General features: G+C 34.1%; 2 protein-coding genes across 5 annotated transcripts; one reads left to right on the top strand and one right to left on the bottom strand.

Moving 5' to 3' along the window:
• Positions 1 to 6,206: 6,206 nt before the first annotated feature.
• On the bottom strand, positions 6,207 to 19,998 carry LOC115701043 (serine/threonine-protein kinase EDR1). Of its 4 annotated transcripts, none has more exons than XM_030628727.2 (17): positions 19,444 to 19,998; positions 17,305 to 17,700; positions 16,932 to 17,135; positions 16,291 to 16,479; positions 15,852 to 16,111; positions 15,618 to 15,731; positions 15,390 to 15,479; positions 15,137 to 15,232; positions 14,286 to 14,378; positions 12,261 to 12,375; positions 11,231 to 11,459; positions 10,560 to 10,683; positions 10,409 to 10,428; positions 10,118 to 10,274; positions 9,369 to 9,657; positions 9,171 to 9,243; positions 6,207 to 9,062 (listed from the first exon to the last, which is right to left on the bottom strand). In XM_030628727.2, the coding sequence occupies exons 2-17, from the start codon at positions 17,551 to 17,553 to the stop codon at positions 8,980 to 8,982; spliced, it is 2,385 nt and encodes a 794-aa protein (XP_030484587.1). In that variant the 5' UTR covers positions 17,554 to 17,700; positions 19,444 to 19,998; the 3' UTR covers positions 6,207 to 8,979. The 4 variants fall into 4 exon arrangements, with proteins under 4 accessions (XP_030484587.1, XP_030484586.1, XP_030484588.1 ...); XM_030628726.2 differs by having other exon boundaries at positions 15,390 to 15,482; positions 19,444 to 19,798; XM_030628728.2 differs by having other exon boundaries at positions 14,286 to 14,372; positions 15,390 to 15,482; positions 19,444 to 19,789.
• Positions 6,342 to 8,561, top strand: LOC115701049 (F-box/LRR-repeat MAX2 homolog A). The gene has a single exon (XM_030628738.2). It carries the CDS (start codon positions 6,342 to 6,344, stop codon positions 8,445 to 8,447), a length of 2,106 nt encoding a protein of 701 aa, XP_030484598.2. The 3' UTR covers positions 8,448 to 8,561.
• Positions 19,999 to 20,029: the final 31 nt, after the last annotated feature.

Genomic DNA, 20,029 nt, shown 5'->3' with positions numbered 1-20,029 from the left:
GAGAATATTTTTTTAGAAATAATTTAATTCTTTATTAAAATAAAATTAATATTTTTATCAAGTTTTTAATGCATTTTATTATTTTTTTTTTCAGAATTAATAGAATATTATAATTTTTAAATTAATTTTTTTAATAAAAGGGGGCAAAATTTTATATTGGTCAAAGTTCGGGGAGTAAAAATATTAATTTTTGACGGTAAAATAAACGGAACCTAACAGAAGGGACATAATTATGTAGCTATTATATTTTAAAGAGAATTTTGAACAAGTCATAGATTTTAGGAGGCAAAATCACATAGTACCGAAAGTTTAAGAGACAAAAATGCTAATGATTCTAAAAATTATGGATGCATTTTGATAAAATAAATAAATAAATAAAATTAAGAATGTATTACAATACAATGGTATTATAATATACTCCAATCGAAAATTAAGAGGGTATTTATATATATAAAATTTTCTTAAATTTTCTATTATAAAAAAAAAACTTTTTTCATGTATATACTAAAATGGCAAAATTATTACACAAATATATTGTGCAGACCCTAAAACATTTATATAGTCCAGCAATAAAAATTTACAAAAATACTTCTTGCTCTAACCATTCAACCTCACGAATCACCTTCTCTAACAACGACAACTTTCAACAAACAAACCAGTAGGCCAACTAAAAAAAAATCAAGCCAGACGAAGAATCACCATAAATTTCTTGAGAAGAAGACCGTAAGAAATCTAAACACATACAATTTCGAATTTATGCAAAATTGGGCAAAAAAACTAGTTTGAAACTTAAATTCAACCCTGATCAATCCAAATCAGGTATAAACTGGAAAAAAAATATTTCAATACACTAGCTAATGTTTCTCCTATTGCATTAATGTTGTTTTTCAAATTTTCAATGGTAGATTTATTCATGTCAAATCACAAATAACGAAAAAAAATTTCATTTATCTAGAACCACGTACATATAGAAACATTGTTCTAGTAGTTTTTAAATTCATGCGCAGTTGCATTGCAATTGCATTAACATTTTACTAACGCTTTGAAACTACACATATCAATGATTATAAACTATCAACTAGAGTTGTACAAGAACTTTTATAAACAGCCCAACCTGATTAACCCGCCCAAACCAGACCGAAAAAACCGATTAAAAATATAAACCGAAATAATCCAACAAAATTCTAAACCGCCAATCAGTTACTTGGGCGGGTTGAAAATAGACCCAACCCGCCCAATTAAACCGACTAAACTGATTTAACCTGATTTTTAGTTCTTATATATATAACATTAACATTAATATAATAATCATTTAAAAAAACATTAATATAATATATATATATATATATTAAACAAACAGGCCAAATTAACAAATAAACCCTAAAATCCTATTTCTTCACAATCAAGCCACATCTTAGTGAAAAATTCATAAATAAGACATAGTCTATTAGAATTATAATTGATTGATTAAAATCAATTAACTGAGTCTTATAAGCAGTTTGTCTCAACTAGTATGGGGACCATGGGCCTATATAACCGAGCTTCTAATAAGCAGATCTAGAATTTATCAAGTAAATTCCCTAACTTATTAATTCCTCCTTGCACCATTATAGATTTGGAATTGCACTCTCAATTATATAGAACGCTCTATATGTTCCACGATATAGATACGTTATGAATTATCCATTTGTTATAATCTTAATAATCAATGATTCTCTATAGATGATCTACACTGAGTAGGAACAAATTTATCGTTACACCCTTCAATGTATTTTATCCTTAAAACACTTAGCTACCTATAAATGATAATTCAGTGAACTAATATAATCACTGAAATGAGCGCTCAATCATTTATCTTTATTAAGCCAAGCTCGAAGGAAATCATCATTTCACTTCTATGTCTAGATAGAAGCTATAGATTCCGTATCTATGATTAGCGCTTCCACTCAATTAAACTACCATGTCCTTAATTTATATGTCACGAGAAGAACTATTGGTCGACTTTAACGAACAGATTGAAGAACACAAATAATGCAATCGAACTAGAACCTAACCATCTCAGGATTGAGATCATTTGATCTAAGATCAACTAAGTAATATTGAATTGAATAAATATTACGGTAAGTTTATTATATCTGACCCAAGTTCAATATCGGTCCCTTCCGATGCATACTCCATACATCCAACCCAAGCTTACTTTAACCAATCCCCTGAAAAGGACAGAACACTTATCCAAGGTGCAAGTAAACTACATTGTAGATTATCCTATCAGTTAAACCCTGTGTACTGGTAAATCATAGGAATACATTTAATCACACAATCTTGATTACTTTCCACTGTGTTGACAACATAATAAACAAGAATATCAATGTGATAAGGATTTGGATGAATTTACAAATCAAATAAATAAATAAATGATCACATGAACCAAATAACACATTAAATAAGTAATGAAAATAAATACGTTTCTTTATTGATAAATGAATATAAAAGATTATATTGAAATAAAATTTTATTTAGAGCACATAGCCCAACAATAGGGTCCTCACTACCTTCTCCTCTTTTGGGGCATGCACTGGCTGGTCAGTCAATGATTGTAGATCCTCCATTGAGGAGGACTCCACCTCCACGCTAGTCTTTGGGCAAGGGGGCCCCAGAAGTCTGGCCGTGGAGCATGCTCAACCAGACTATTTCAGGAAAGCATGGCACTAATTTCTCATTATGGTCTTGTGTTATATCAAATGGATTAAATTGTTGTTATGACAAAAGTTATGTGGTTCAACCAGAAAACTTTGTGTCTAAAGATCCAAAGAATATGATTTGCGTATTAGGAAAATCCATGAATATACTCAGGTAAGCTTCTCGCTAATGATAACACAATTTTCATTAAGTACTCTCATTTGGTTTTGAGATAGAAACTTTTAATGATTGTGTACACATCATGAAATCAGTAGGAGTAAGAATATAATCCTAGTATTATAAATTGGTGAAAAATTACTTGCCATTAATGTTATACCCATTTTGTATTAAGGATTCAAATTATGTTGAGATTGCTCTTGAGATATTTTTGAATTATAATAAAAGAGATATATCAATAAAGTATTCAAGACTGTTGGCATGAAAGATACTATACCACGTGATAGACTTGTAGCTAAAGAAAATAAGTTGTCTAAGTTATTGCCCTAAAAGCAACCTTACAATTCAAGAAATATAGGAGATTTTTTATTTATATAATCTATTATATGCTCAAGCATGTATACAAATTTTTATTTAACATACATATCAAGAATGTTGGATAAATATTTAAGTAATCTTATAAATAACTTTTGGTATGCAGTCAAATGAGTTATAAGGAATTTATGGAGAACAAAAGACTACATGTTCACTAATCAAAACTTTCAAAATTTTGGAGATCATTAAGATTTTTGATTCCGATCTTATGATTTTAGTAGTGAGATTTTTGTCACATATGGCTGCAAAATTAGAAATGGTATTGAAAACTATTAACAATATATGTTGTGACAATAAATCGATCAAGTTGCATTTTAGTAACAACATAAGCTCTACAAGGTCAAAGACACATTGACTTTGAACTAATTGTTATTAAAAGATTTTTTTGCGGTAAAATCCTCCCAATTATTGTTTCACTTGCATTTAACCCTCTAAACTCAAATTTTGGCGGTAAAACCCTCCAAACTACTGAACTAGTATCAAATTTAAGGTGTCATTCGGTTAACTGTCACTATGGGCTGCTTATGTGTACACTCTTGTACACATATTACGCTTATATTGGTACACTTAATATTATTATTTAAAAATTATTTTCAAAATTCATTTTAAAATTAAATAAAATTATAAAAATAAAAATATTATAAATTTTGAAATAATTTATATACTTTTAAAATAATAATATTAAGTGTACCAATATAAATTTGACACATGTACAAAAGTGTACACATAAGTAGTCTATATTGGCAATTAACTGTAAAAAATAGATGACACCTTAAATTTGCATGCAATTTAGTAGTTTGGAGATTTTACCGTCAAAATTTGAGTTTAGATGGTTAAGTGCAAGTGAAGTGATAGTTGAGAGAATTTAGCCGCAAAAAACTCTTATTAAAATAAAGTTCAGAGTAATAATGTGTCTATAAAACATATAAGGACAAACTCCATGTTTTTAGATCTAGATCATTAAGGATATACAACTTAAGACTTTTCAGGAGCTTGTTGCTCGTATATAGATGTAGTATTATTTAAGATTGTGCTAGTTTAGTAGGAGTTTGTATTTAGGGTGTTTTATCAAGCAAACATATATTTATAGTTTAATTCTGCAGATAAGTATAGATTTAAGTTTTGAGTACGCTAATTGTATTCTTTCTATTGATGTTTAATATAAAGATCTCCATTAAGGAGGACTAGTTGGATATTGGCATGCTAAGATCATATTTACATGTAATTTTCATGCTACGCATTCATAATTGATCTTTGTCATTTGGTTATATTGATATGTGTGATCATTTATTGGTTTAGCCACGCTAAATGTGGCGAAAACTGCTTTGATCATATCCAGGGCCGGCCCAAGCATTGGGCAGTTTGGGCCATTGCACAAGGCCCCCATTTTTTTAAGGTCCATTTTTTTTTTTAAAAAAAAAAAAGCCTTTTTTCTTTTTTTTTTACTATTATTTATACATAAATAAAAAAAAATTGAAAATTTATGAAGCAATTTTTTTTTTTAAAAAAAAAAAAAATACTAATAGAATTGTAGTTTTAATGTACATAGTTTTTTTTTTTAAAGGGCCAAATTTAAAAATTTCGCACAAGGCCCCCAAAATGCTTGGGCCGGCCCTGATCATATCTTAGTATAATCAATGGACGAGATTATTTGAAAATACCTATAATTATGATAGGAAAATTAAGCGCTTATAAAGTTACACACTATAAGAAAAGATATATAGCTCAAGTGGGAGATTGTTGGATTGAAATCTATAATGTGAGCTCATATGTATTCGTGTGTATTGCTATATAAAGTTTAACCCAAATAAAGTGGTCGTTTTAGTAATTATAGGTCATTAAGTATTAAAGTATCATGGGCTAAATGAATAAATATCTTAAGGGATATTTCTAATTTATTGAAAAACTAAATTATAAATACTAAAATTAATAACCTTTAAGGTTATATAATGATAGTTGTCCTTAAGAAAAAAGAGCAATTATATTCTCATCTTCTCTCATCAAGAGAGAAAATTTAAAAATTCTAAGTCTTGTTTTTTTTAGAAAATCATTACTCAAAATTACCACAAAGATTATTTCTATTAAGATAGATTAAAATCATCACTATTTATGAATTAAGGTACGATTCTGTTATTCATGTTCTTCTTCTCCTTGAATCAATAAAGATATTATTTAAATCTATATTTATATATTTATAATTATATGTAATATATTATTGGTGAAATTGAATCTTATTATTACATATTTTTATGAGTAATAAAAGAATTATAACATCTTATCCTAATATAATATTCTATCTATTAGAATATAAAATTTTCCAACAATAAATATGTATTAGTGTCTGAATTATTCACTTTCCACTTGTTGAATTACACTTTGTAAATTACACTCATTAAAACTTAATTCAATTTTGTTTGATTAATAAGAATTTAATTAATTTGATAATATAATTAAGAGTGCCCTAACACAGTAAAAATAACAAAAGCATATGTTCCCATAATTAAGTATTAAACAAGGAATAATCCGAAAAACAAAATACAAATACTAATTTTGCTTTACCTGCTATCCACGTAAGTTTGTTTTTGGCATGTTATGCACTTGTAATAATAATAATAATAATAGAAAATGGTTTTGGATAATCCCACACTGAACTGACTGTGTAGTACCTCTCTTTCTCACTCTCTCTCCTAAGTCAAAAGAGATGAGATTGAAGAAGTGGAAATACCGCGTATCCGGACAAAGCAGGAGACAACAGGATAATAAAGCTCTCATATCATATCTGGACCCAATTAATTCCGCTACATCTTATTCCACGCGCTCATTCACTCACTCTCCTCTACTAACACGTAACTATCTTCTATTCACGTGGTACGGTACTACTTCTACATCTACTACAACAATCTACTACATACTCAACTATTACCCACCTAAGTCTCTCTCTTTCTCTTAAATATAACCAAAAACCAAAAATCTTCGAGTTCAAGAACTATCACAGAAAATAACAATCCAAAGGAACACAGGAAAACTTTATACATAAATAAAAATACCTAAAGCATTACCTCTTCAGAGAGCGAGTTTTAGCCACGGCAGCGTTAAGCGCGTAGCAGAAAATGGCGATAATGGCCATCGCCGCCGCCACAATCAACGACCTACCGGAGGTTATTCTTTCGGTTATCTTCTCCTTCATTTCTGACGTCCGGAGCCGAAACCGCCTCTCCTTGGTCTGCCAAAGATTCCGGGCATTGGAAAGAGCCACGCGCACCTCCCTCGCGCTCCGTGGTAACGCGCGCGACCTTCACCTGATCCCTCGCTGTTTCAGCTCCGTCACCCACCTCGATCTCTCCCTCCTCTCGCCGTGGGGTCACGCGTTGCTTTCTCCAGTCGCGTCCTCCATCGACCCGAATCTCCTGGCGCGTCGCCTAGAAGTGGCGTTCCCTTTGGTGACCTCACTCGCCGTCTACGCGCGATCAGCAAGCACGCTACAGGTTTTGATACCTCAATGGCCTGGATTGCGCCACGTCAAGCTGGTCCGGTGGCATCAACGGCCGCAATCACAGCCCGGCGACGACTTCGTCCCGTTATTTGAGCATTGTCATTCGCTAACGACTGTGGACTTGTCGGAGTTCTATTACTGGACGGAGGACCTCCCTCCGGCTCTACAAGCCTCTCAAACCGTAGCCAAATCCCTCACCAAGCTAGATCTTCTGACGACGTCGTTTACGGAAGGGTTCAAGGATGACGAGATTCGTGTGATCACGGAGGCTTGCCCTAACCTCAAACAGTTCCTCGTCGCTTGCAGGTTCGATCCCAGGCTGATTGGTTTTGTCGGCGATGAGGTTCTCCTCACCATAGCCGCCAATTGTCCCAACCTTTCGCTTCTTCACGTGGCAGATACTTCATCGTTCTGGAACACGCGTGGCAATCCCGAGGACGATGGGTTTACCGCGGAGGACGCCAGAATTAGCCGCGCTGGCTTGGTTGATTTCTTCTCGGGGCTTCAATTTATTGAGGAGTTGTTTCTGGATGTTTGCCAGAATGTCAGGGACAGTGGATTAGCTCTGGAAGTTCTTGCTCGGAGATGCCCTAGGTTAAAGGTTCTGAAGCTCGGCCAATTCCATGGGTTGTGTGCAACGGTTGGATCGCAGCTGGATGGAATTGCTCTTTGCCAAGGGCTGGAGTCGCTATGGATCAAGAACTCGGCGGACTTGACGGACATGGGGCTAATTGAGATAGCTAGAGGTTGTTGTAGGTTGAAGAAGCTTCATATCTATGGGTGCAAGGGGATTACAGTAAAAGGGTTGAGAACACTGGCTTGCTTGCTCCGGCGGACCCTCGTTGACGTTTCCATCTCTTGTTGTAAGAACCTCGACGCCAAGGGGTCGTTGCAAGCTCTGGAGCCAATTTGCGATCGGATTCAGCGGCTCCACATCGATTGCATCTGGGAAAATTTGAACGATTCTGATGGAGGGTATTATAATTTTGATTTAATTGACTCTATCGAACATAATAAGGGCATTGACTACGACGAGTACGAGCAGAGAAGCAAAAGATGCAAGTTGGATGGAGACGCCATGGCCAATAGCTCCTATGACGGCGATGGGTTTTGGTGCAGCAAGAGCTGGGATCGTCTAGAGTATCTCTCTCTATGGATAGCCGTGGGAGAGCAACTATCGCCACTAACAATGGTGGGTCTGGAGGACTGTCCAAACTTGGAGGAGATTAGGATAAAGATTGAGGGAGATTGCCGGAGAAGAGCCAGACCAAATCAAGAATTCGGGTTGAGCTCCCTCACTATTTATCCAAAGCTAACTAAACTAATTTTGGATTGTAGGGACACCATAGGCTACGCTTTGACTGCGCCAGCCGGTCAAATGGATCTAAGCCTTTGGGAGAGGTTTTTTCTTAATGGAATTGAGATACTTAGTCTTGACGAACTTGATTACTGGCCGCCTCAGGACCAGGATGTGAACCAGCGCAGCCTCTCTCTACCAGCTGCTGGGTTGCTCGCTGAGTGTATCACGTTGAGGAAACTCTTCATCCATGGAACCATTCATGAGCATTTCATGAATTTCTTTCTCAAGATACCAAACCTCAGGGATGCGCAGCTCAGAGGAACTTACTATCCTGCGCCCGAAAACGATACAAGTACGGAGATGAGAGTTGATTCTTGTTGTCGTTTTGAAGATGCACTCAATAGTCGTGTCATTGAAGACTGACAAAGAAAACTAATAACAAATCCTTGAAAGTTTTGCCGGGAAACTAATGAATGTGCAATGTAATAAGTTTTGAGAAATTTTCACAATACGATATATTATTATATCTTTTTTTTAGTTGTCGAGTTCACACGTACTAAATCCAATTACAATGAAGCTGGCTAAAAATTGCATGTAAATTTCTTTTTTCCCTTGTGGGGTTAAGGAAAATACTCGTGGAGCTTGAGAAAGTGTGGAAAAGAAATTGAATTCAACTTTGCATATAAATTTCTCTTCTTTAATACTAAAAAAGAAAATACTCGTGAAAAAGAAATGGAATTCAACTCAACTCTTCTTGCTCATTCAACAAACTCTGATTTGATTGCACAAAAAAGGATGGATGGGTTTGCACCATTGGAAAGGGGAAATGAAACAAAAAAGACAACACTTTATGATTGTACAATGGTAAGAAAACTCATGACAGTGTACAACTGAAGCCGAGAATACAAGACAGTACCTCCCTACCCAAGGTTTTCTATACAAACAACAGGCTCTATCAGCAAAGAGAATACTCGCAGTCCAGCAATCGGGTGAGTATCTCCTCACAGTTTGGCCTTTGATCTGGTTCTACCCAACAATCTGTTCAGTAAAGGAAAATAAAATGGTTTTAATTTTTATATACTGAACACATAAAATGAGAGTAATTTAAGCACCAACTCCATTAAAGTTAAATTATCCATCTCTAACCTGAAATCAGCCTGCCTAGTGGACCTTCAGGAATCTCCAGCCTGGACCCCTCATTAGCAACAGCATAAACTACCTGTAGAACGGTAGATCATGCTCAATTCACCACTCAACAATTCGAATATAGTTCTTGAAGAATAAGAAAAGTAATGTGTTATAATCAAAATAATTGAATGGACAGTATATACTGCTGGCATATACCCTTTCTGGTGGTACACCTTCCCACGGTCTGCTCAGAGTACAGAGTTCCCACATTATGACCCCTAGACTGAATATATCACATTTTTCACTGAAGGGTTCATTTCGAATTAGTTCAGGTGCCATCCATTCTGGAGTTCCTGCAGACGAGGAGTCCTTAATGGGACTCTCAGTCATTATTCTTGATAGCCCAAAATCACAGATCTTGACTGTCCAATGCTTATTCACAAGACAATTTGCACTTTTTAGGTCCCGATGAACTATCTTCATTCGGTGTATGCACATCAACCCCCTGTTCAGAAGATATTAGTCAGCACACGGTAGCATTCCTTGTCAATTAGAAAATGAATGAAAGAGAAAAAGCTCATAAATTAGCAAGTTCATTTTAAGTAGTCGGTAAACAACAGATGATATCAATTATCATCTGAACTAGACGTAGCATCGCCTGCACCCGACTAATTTCATGCAATACAAGAAGATTCAAAAAAAACTAATAACTTCCAATGATATGTCTAGGAACAATAATTACTAAAAAAGGGAAGAGGAAAAAAAGAGTACACAAAGAGAGAAAATAAATAAAATAAAAGGTACCAAAGGTTCAAGGAAACGAGGCAATTACATGCATGAAATTGTAAAGTTAAAAAAAGTACAGCAGATTTAAAAGAAACACAGCCCAGATTCTTGGACCGTTCAAAACCTACAAACTATATACCCAACGTGGGAGGAAAAAAAAAGTAGGACGCTGGACAGACCTGCAAATGTCTCGCAACATTTTTAACCTTCTACGCCAGCTAAGCTTCTTCTTTTGACCACTAGAGTGAATAAGATAATACAAGGATCCTGTCTCCATGTACTCAGTAACCATTGACAGACGTGGAGGCTTCGTACACGCACCCAGAAATAAGATAACTGCAGATACCAACACCCTCCATCACAAATTGTTGAAAACAATGTGAACTAGATCAACTAGGTATGCTACATCCAACAATTTAAATAACATATAGAGATTAAAAACTTGAAAAATAGAGCCGTCAGGTAAGTACCATTTGGATGTCGAAGTCGGCTTGATAACCACACATACCAACATAAAGAGCAGGATGTTAGAAACAAGATAGTAAACAAAATATACCAAAGAACATAACATATAAGATAAAAATTAAGAACGCTATAAGAATAAGTGTGCTCAGTGAATACCTAAGAATGGATATCTCATTGCAGAAATCTTCCATGTTTTCGGCAGTTAAATCTTGCTCTAAGAAAACCTTAATTGCTACATCTGTTCCATTCCAAATGCCGCGGAAGACTTCTCCAAAGAAACCTAGATGTGAAAAATATACAAACATCAACAAAATGAAAAGACTTGACCTTGAGTAACTCCTTTATATGAAAAGGAGAAAACAAAGTATGTTGCCCCAAGATGGATGAACTGTTTTTGTCATGTCATTGTATATAATGTTTGGGTACATATTTAGGATGTACATATCATTGCTCTAAACCAAGTTGTTAAAGTTAGTAAAATGTTTTACATAAAGTGGCAATTATGATTCCCAATAGTTCGATTAATGATGGAAATACAGATAGGAAAGAGAATAATGAAGGCCTAAACTATTTATAACAATTTCTAGCTATCATCCATAACTTTCCAATAAATCTATACAGTATACTATTGACCTTCAACATTCATTATAGACAAATTCATTTTATTCACCAAAGATTTATATGTAAATATCTAGTCCATACACCCATTTCAATTGCTCAATACATTCTCACAGAAAGCTTACAATTTAAAAAGTCTGGATATATGACGAGGAAAACAAAAAGTGGCTTCAAGCCAAAATTGCAGAAAGTTCTAAAATTATACTTACCAATACCAACACGTGTTCCAACAGTCAACTCTGAGAAATCAATATTCCATTCATTGTAAGGTAATAGAGGTTGGTTATTAAACAACGAAGACTGAAGAACTCTATTCCATGTTGAGACCAATTCCTCATTTACTACATAACCAGAGTGCCCACTTCTGTTGGAATTTTGACTTCTATAATCATGGGGAGATGAGGGCAGTGACATTGCCTTCTGAGAACCAATTGTGTCCTGAAATATAGAAGAAAGAAAATTCTTCACTGATAACTATCATGTCATGAAGATACTTAGCATGAAGTGGCATGTAAAGAAATTAGCATTCAGGAAAAAAGCTAGAATGCTTAAATCAGTAGCTTATCAAAATTTAAATATAAAGAACTTCAAAAAAAAAAAAAAATTGCCCTGCATAAATCAATATGATGTCATGAAGATACTTGCAGCATGAAGTGACGTGAAGAGCAACTAACCTTCATGAAAAAAGCTAAAATGCTTAAATCATTAGCTTACCGAAATTTCAAAATACTGAATTTTAAACAAATTTGCCAAGTAAAACAATATTATAACTTTTCATTTTCCAATAAAAAAACTTAAAACTACATAAATATACATGTGAACATCAAAAACTTCATTTGGCTCATACTAATAACTCAAATTAACATAGACAGCATCACAAACCAAAATTAAAAAGTACATGTTAATAGTTAATACTGCTCAACTGATTGCAACCACCCTCCCAGATTCCTTAGCAAGTGTGCCAAACAAATCTCAGTATACATATACAAAATGAACTAGCTATTAGCAATGATGATAAATCAGATTTTCCACATCCTGAGCTTATCCACTATACATATAATAATTGAATAGACATAGAGGAAAGGCATAAGATAGACTTCTTAGCAAGCGTGCCCATTATATAGGTTTACACATACACACATGAAACAATCATTAACATAGAGAACAAATCAAATATTTCCACGTACTACAATTTTGCAAATTAGGCTGTCTTTTGCTACCAAAGTAAAAGAAACATACGTTCTGTAGATTAGAAATATTTCTGTCATCTGAAGGATGTGAAAACGATCCATCCTCACCCCGCTCTCTCAAAATACGATTTTGCTTCAATGTGTCATTCATAGCCCGCACAGCCCTTTGATGGTTCAATAAAATATTATTATTCTCCACAATTAAACAAGATTACAATATGTAAAAAGTAAAATAACTCTTGCCAAATATAATTTTAACATGCAACATATACCTAAAGATTCCAAATCACGACCAAGACAAAGACACTACTAAAACAGAACACGTTGTCAATTATTATAGAATAATTTTTACAGTTATCCATAGCAGATGCCAAAGCCCTAATTACGTATACAAATATGACTATTTTGAGACCATAATAACTAAAGTCAATCTCCAACCCCAACAAAGGAAAAACCCTCCACCCTTCAAATCTTTAAACCCATCAATAGCAACATACAAAACATGAGGAAGACAGAGATACTTAAAAGGCTACTCCATCAGTCCATTGTATGTGTAACTAAATTTCTTTTGACATTATTTCCCACACTAAATGCTCTCCAATATTAGTTACCTGAATACTACAGAATCACAACTGAACAGAACAGAAAAAGGAAAAAAAGATCTATAGCATATACTTAGTTTATTAACCAATCATTATTATTTTTCCAAAGAAAACTCTCTAGCTCATTAACCTCCTTAAAATATCTAGAATTGAGGTAGATAAAAAGAAAACAGAAGACTTCCTTTTTCGAAAGAGGGAGAGGTAGGACAGAAAAGAGTGGGGATAGAGCAAAATCCATTTTTTGGCAAAAGGGAAAGCGGGAGGGAGATGAAAGATAGAGGGATGAGGCTGACTTCCAAATCTGCCAAAATTAATCCCTCAAAAATATGGAAGGATGAGATTACAAAACAAAAAAAAAATAATAATAATAATTACTCTCTGAATAGTTTAAATATATATTTTATGATAAGTAGTGCAGTAATTTTCTATTGAAATATTGTATCCAACCTTTCCACTCTCCTCCCAACATGAAACGACATAGAGAAGAATTATTATCTTCTCAATCCTTCTTACCAAACATAGTGTTGCAATGCAAAAAAAAATTAGCTGATTCTTCAGTATCCCTTCATACATCTCTGCAAACTATTCCTATCCAACCTTTCCACTCTTCTCCCAACATATGAAACAATGTAGAAAAAGAGTTACTATCCTCTCAATCCTTCTTACCAAACATAATGCTACAGTGCAAGAAAAATTAGCTGATTCTTCAGTATCCATTTATCGATCTCCTCAAACTATTCCTATCCAACCTTTCCATTGTCCTCCCAACATTAAACAATGTAAAGAATACTTATCATCCTCTCAACCATTCTTCCCAAACATAGTGCTACAGGTACAAGAAAAATTAGCTGATTTCTTAAGTCTTCCTTTATCCATCTCCTAAAATTCCTCTCCATAACAAAATCAACAAAGATCAATTGCATGATAAAAAGCTTTCTAAGAATGAATTTTTAAATTGATTCCCTGTTTATAGAAGAATTTACAATAATTTCGCCACTCATAAAATACAAGAATGACATCTGAAATCTCCTTGACTGCTGTACACCTTCCTTCCAAGATTCAAATTTTGCTCACCTAAATTAATCATCCACTTCTGACCACCTAGCATTCTTCACTTTTTATGACCACTAACAGCATTGTCGTATCTTAATAATGTTAGTAAACAACCTCTCTTGATCATGTCCAACTTTCAATTTGCTATTCTTACCAAAACCATGTTAGTATAACAATCTATTTCAATTATAATGCACTTCTTATTCCCATTAGTCATCCCCTACCCCCACCAATAAACCAAAGCAAACAAATGTCAAGAAGAGACTCTTCAGAGAAACAGATAAAAGGATTATTGAACCTGAACTAAATAAAAATTTGTGTAGAAAGAATGCAATCAATGCACTTTGTCCAATAAAAAGCCGGAAAATTCACTATTAAAAAAAATAAATATAACTAAGCATAATGAAACAAACACCAACCTCACTATATCATCACCGATTTCTGGTGTGATGCTAATGCTTCTCCTTCTAATCCTACGAGCCTCTGATGTCGATGCACCATCTGACCTGTAACTACAATCAACAAAATGAAGTTTCAGAAAACAAATAATTTATAGCAAATACCAAATTCAATGATGAAATAAAGCCCCAAGATTAACATTCCTCCAAATACCTATACAGAAAAAGTGAATCAGACAAAAAAGAACCTAGTTAATCACTTCATGCTTGTGTACCTGCTGCTAAAAACGTAGCATATATAATAGAATTTAGGAGTATAATAATCGTAATGATATGTGCACCACTTTTTACCCCAAAACACTAGGTGTTTGGTTTGGTGGAATGTAATAGTCATGGTTATAAAAATGGAATAATGATAGTAACGAGAATTGATTACTATGTTTGGTTTGTTGTTGGAATAAATATAGAAATTAAAATTGACAAAATTCTCTCTCCACCTTAATTTTTATATTTTAAAAGAGAGGGTAGTAAAATCATTTTAGCTTTATTTGATCCTTCATGATGTACTTCTCATTACATTAGCTATGTAATAAGCATTCACGTATATAATGTAATTATCGTTACAATGTTATCCCATTACAACACTAAGTGAACCAAATATTGTAATGGGCAGTTTGATTCCATTACAACACCTATAACAACAAACCAAACATGCATGGCGAATTTTCAAGAAATTAAATTGATTTAAGATGTGTCCCACTAAATTAAAACACATTGTCACATAGGCAAGTAAAAAGTGTGTACATATCATTACTAGTATGATAAACTATCATTGTAAAAGATATAACAGGATAAAAAACACAGATAAAGACCTTGATGCAGACATGTCATCAGCATAATCTCGAAATGATTTTCTATCACCACTAAGCATGGACCTCCCACGGGCTCGAAAAGATGGATGTTCTGGACTGCAAAATTATAAATAGATTAAAGTCATTCCAAAGGTAAATCCATTTCAATAAATAACTGAAATGCATCTTGATAAGTAACATTTAACTTCTAAAATGCATTATGATCCCATTTTGTAAAGACGAATCGCATATAAAATCCAAAATTAGAAAAAACCTTGAACTAGCAGTCCGCTGTTCTGCAATGACCTTCCTCCGACTACGCCGCCAAAATGTAGTTGCAATGTTAGGTTCGCTATGAGATAAACTGCTAAATTGAAGAAATAACTTCAATAAGGATCATAATATGTACTTTCAGGGAGTATAAAGTTAAGAAGAATATAGAAAGGTAATCACAAAAATCATTATACATGAAAATGTAAAGGTAAAGAATGAATAATATTACTTTAATTTCCTGTCAATAGAGGTAGCAGATCGCAGCATCATATTTCGCAATGACAGACCTGGTACATTTGAATCAAGCCTTCTTTGAAGTTGAGCATTTTCATCTTTTTCAGCACTGGTGACAAAACAATAACTAATTGTTATCAACTTTATGAAGCAAAGACAAATATTGACTAGAATCATCAGTTTGAATGAAGTGAATCACATGTAGGTTCAAGATATGCAACCATCTAACCTATCAGGATCAACCCTATCTGAGAACCCATATAGAGGACTATTTGGTTCCATTGGTGAATCACAAGAGTCATTTTCGGCAGAATCACTTTCCCCAGCTGCAGAAATATGGCTCATGAAAATTGCCTTTGTTGACCGGCGCAGAAGCTGGCCCGGAAACCGCATGAGATCAACCAAGTATTCAACAGAATTCAATTCAACTATGACAGACATATGCTTGTATGAGTCTGAATACTCAACAACCCCATCACTAGGCAAACCCTGATAAAAACATAACCTTCAAATATTAGCTAAAATTATCAGCAATTAATCACACAGGGCAAATTTGTTTTCCTCAAACTGTAGTCAAAGTTGCACTGATACGTGATAATACACAAAAGCCAATAAAACAAGGAAAAAAAAAGTAATACCCCACCTCACCAAACAAAGTTTAAACTCACCACAATGATCGTACTTTCAAGTTCTACAGTATCCGCTAAGACTTTAAATAAAATTGCCCGAGGACGGCATGAACCATGCTTTATTTGCCCCAACAGCTGCAGACCACGATTCTCAAACATATGGGAGGTGTCTTCTAGTGCAGCTTTTGCTGGACTTTCTAAATTTGGTCGTTTATAGAAATCAGAAACCTTCACATAAAAACAAGCAAAACAGAATTTTAAGTAATTCTTCCTTAGTAAGTTTTCAGAAAAATGCAAAAGCCTAAAGTTATCTGTCTGGATTGAGAAATAAAAGATAAAACTCAGCTATAACCAACAAAAGAAACCTGATGAGACAAATATATTGGCAAGTAAAGTAAACATGTTGTACATTTATGATTCAAAAAAAATTGTAACAATATCCCACAAACATAATGCGTCTTTGCACAAACTACATAAATAATGTGAGAAAGTTAACCGTGCCTAAACTAATATTTCTCCACATGCAGCCTCATTAGCATCATGACAAGAATATCACATAGAATAAACAAGTTGTGTGGTGGATTGTGTGCCATATGATATAACAAATTAAAATCATTTCTTCGTCTTACACTATATTTGAAAAAACGTGAAAAACTAAAATGTTACTAATAAATTCTCACCAAGACTGCAATCTTTTTTATCATGGCAGCCGGATTTGAGTTTAATCCTTTCACTAGGGCCATGATTAGTTGCTTCAGCATAGAGAGTTTCTTATCTTTAGAAGCATCTACAAGAATGATATCAGCTTTATAACCTTCTCCTCTCAATGCATGAAGCTCATCAAGAGTAGGAATATCATCAAAAGTATCCTTAAGCCTTTTCTCCTGTATATCGTTGCATAACAATAAAATCAACAAAATTATATTACATATCTGCTTTCATGATTTATAGCTTTTAAGCACTAGTTCATCTAACAAATTTAGAAGATCTAAACTAAAGAAAATCTACATTTAGTGAATTATTTATGCCAACATAACTACCAGCAATCCTCACCGGAACAACAGAATAGAAACCATTTGGAATTGGTTCAGAAAGCATTCCACTGTGCCATAGAATTTGAGATGCTTTCTGAGATGATAATACATCTTGATCAAAATGTCTAGGTGATTCAGTATTGCTCAAGGTCTCTTCCTGGGATCCCAAAGTAGCAGATCCAAATTTATCGATGAAATCTGATGGCCACCATGAAGCATTTGAAGGCCTATGCTCAACTGGCCCTGCGTCATCTCGTGTCTCCTCCATGTCTTTAAATATTTGGAATGCAAAACCATTTCGCCCCCACTTCTCACCCCATAAAAGATTTCTCAAGCGAAGATTAATTCTTAGGCAACGCAACAAGACTTGACAACTTTAATCCTACTGATTTCTTCAAGCTGGAGGCCATAGGACCTATACAAGACAAGTTCACATCAAAACAAATAAATAAATAAAAACAGTTAAAAATGAAGCCATCAAACATTTCTAGACTGAAAGATACTGTTTAGGATGAACAATATACCAGACTATTGCAAGATCAATAAAGATATGCTACAAGCGCATTACAGCAATAAAATGATATTGAATATTTAATATAAGAAGAAAATAAAATACAAAAATAAAAGTAAATAAAAAAGAGCAATTAGCTCTTCGTATCAACAAATCTAATGGCTCAATCTTGATATAATACATCTCAGTGAAATTTGATAGCCTAACATGACTACAATAACACTAAAACAAACCTTTAACCCTTTTTTTATCTTACTTATGTTTAGTACCCTCCCTTTCATGGATCTAATTGAGGACAATTGTCCTTCATTATAGTCACTCGTTAAATTTTTATGACATAATCAACTTCACCCATTTATCATCAATCAATTCCACAAAAAATAAGCAACTTATATCATAAATCTCAACAATAATGTTAAGCATAAGAAAAAAGTGGGAATTGATGGTGTGCCCATTGTTAGTGAAAGTACAAACTTCTTTCCTGGTACAAAAGCGATGTACACAAAAATACATAACTGTTAAATACTATTGACACGTTGGTACTATTCCGAAAATGTTGAACATCATTCATTCAACATCACATAAATGACCGATAGATAGACAAGTTGGTACTATTCCAAAAATGCTCAACATCATTCATTTCAACATCACATAAATGGCCGCTAGATAAACAAGTTGTAATAAAAATGGCTAACTTTCACTTTTCTTCATGAGAGAGAATAAGGTGACATTTACTTGTATATTCATGAGACAGAACAAGGATATTATGTTTCCTAAAAATTACAAACAATCAGTCTCGTACTTAGCTTGGCACAAGTTGTGCATAACTAATCTTCATTGCTATTTAATCATGCAGTCATTTTGAAGTTTATAAGTTCTATTTTATTATTTGTTATCAAACAATTATCCACATGTTCTATACTTCAGCTATGTATGTAACCCACATACTTTTTTTTTTCTTTTAACCACACATTTCATAGTTTTCCATTGGCACATAATGCCTAAAACACAGTTTAACTGCTTCTTAATGGCTTAAAGCTTCTACATTTCATTCCACCCTATCAATTCTAGTACTTCGTGTCATCAACTAACTGCATCTTTTGAAACATAACAACTCTCTGACAAAATATATAAGCAACAGATAAACTAACAGTGATCACTTTCCAGCCCCAGAAGTATCTCGTTTAACTAACCAAGTCCCAAAAAAGCACTTGAGATAAGCTTAAATCCTCCAATTCATGCTGATGCCAATGCAGCCAATGAAAACCAGTACAATCACAATTGGAACGACTTCCCACAACTAGGTCCAACAAATGTCCCGGATTATCAATCACGCAAGCTCAAATAACCCAACATAAGAAATGAAACCTAAATTAGAGTGAATTCCCAGATCTCTAACCATAACCCATTATTCCTAATTTAAAATAATTTAACGCCGATGCCTCCATACCGCAACACATTACGATTTTGACACCGAATTTCTATGCAAATCTACATCTTAGCTTAATTAATCAAAATGAGAATCATATCAATTAAAAGTAAATAAACAAAATCAACCATCATCACAATCACAACAATAAGTAATTTCACCACGGAAGCAATCGCTAATACAGAAATTGAAACAACTAAATTGAACAACACGATTACCGCCAGCAGATCCAGGCATTAGAAATCCAATCTGGTTTTGCACACAATAGCATTTGAATCTCATTTGGTCCGCATCCGAAGCATCATCCAAACACCAAAACCCCTAACATTACGAGCAAATCCTAATACATATAACACAATACGATATATACGTCTGTGTGAAATGTATCGAAGAATGAGGAAAGGAAAGACTTGATGAAACAATATAAGAAGAAAACCTACATAAATTATATTTATATGAGAGAGAAAGAGAAGAGTGATGGAAACGAGGAAGAGAGAGGCAAAGAGGGAGGGAAGGAGGGAGAGGGATTTGATTTTTTTAGGTTGTTTGGATTGATATAATTGATCGACGAGGAAAGCGATGGCCTTTTAGAGAGAGAGAGAGAGAGATGAGGAGTGAGGTGGTAAGTCACGTGCAGAGCGAGGGGGAGAGGGATCTGGGGACCTCCCCCCGACAGCCAGCTGGCAAGGGGTGGCTCACCAACATCCACACACCTTCATACGCGTGAAACACTACCACCACCAGCCCTTTTTTTCTCTCTTTTCTTTAATGTCCCTCCAACTAAATAAACTAATGCTCATAACA

This window comes from Cannabis sativa, chromosome 8 (assembly GCF_029168945.1).
Source record: "Cannabis sativa cultivar Pink pepper isolate KNU-18-1 chromosome 8, ASM2916894v1, whole genome shotgun sequence".
Classification (NCBI taxonomy): Eukaryota; Viridiplantae; Streptophyta; class Magnoliopsida; order Rosales; family Cannabaceae; genus Cannabis; species Cannabis sativa.
Note: the sequence above shows the minus strand (reverse complement) of the source record. Positions and strands in the feature narration are given on the sequence as shown.

Excerpts from the sequence above, each read along its gene's own strand:
- LOC115701049 (XM_030628738.2), top strand. The coding sequence starts at position 6,342 with ATGGCGATAATGGCCATCGCCGCCGCCACAATCAACGACCTACCGGAG.
- LOC115701043 (XM_030628726.2), bottom strand. The coding sequence starts at position 17,553 with ATGGAGGAGACACGAGATGACGCAGGGCCAGTTGAGCATAGGCCTTCA. Across the intron at positions 12,376-14,285 it reads ATCGGTGATGATATAGTGAG|GGCTGTGCGGGCTATGAATG; the intron begins GTTGGTGTTTGT and ends GAACCATCAAAG. Across the intron at positions 10,684-11,230 it reads TGGAACACGTGTTGGTATTG|GTTTCTTTGGAGAAGTCTTC; the intron begins GTAAGTATAATT and ends TTTCACATCTAG.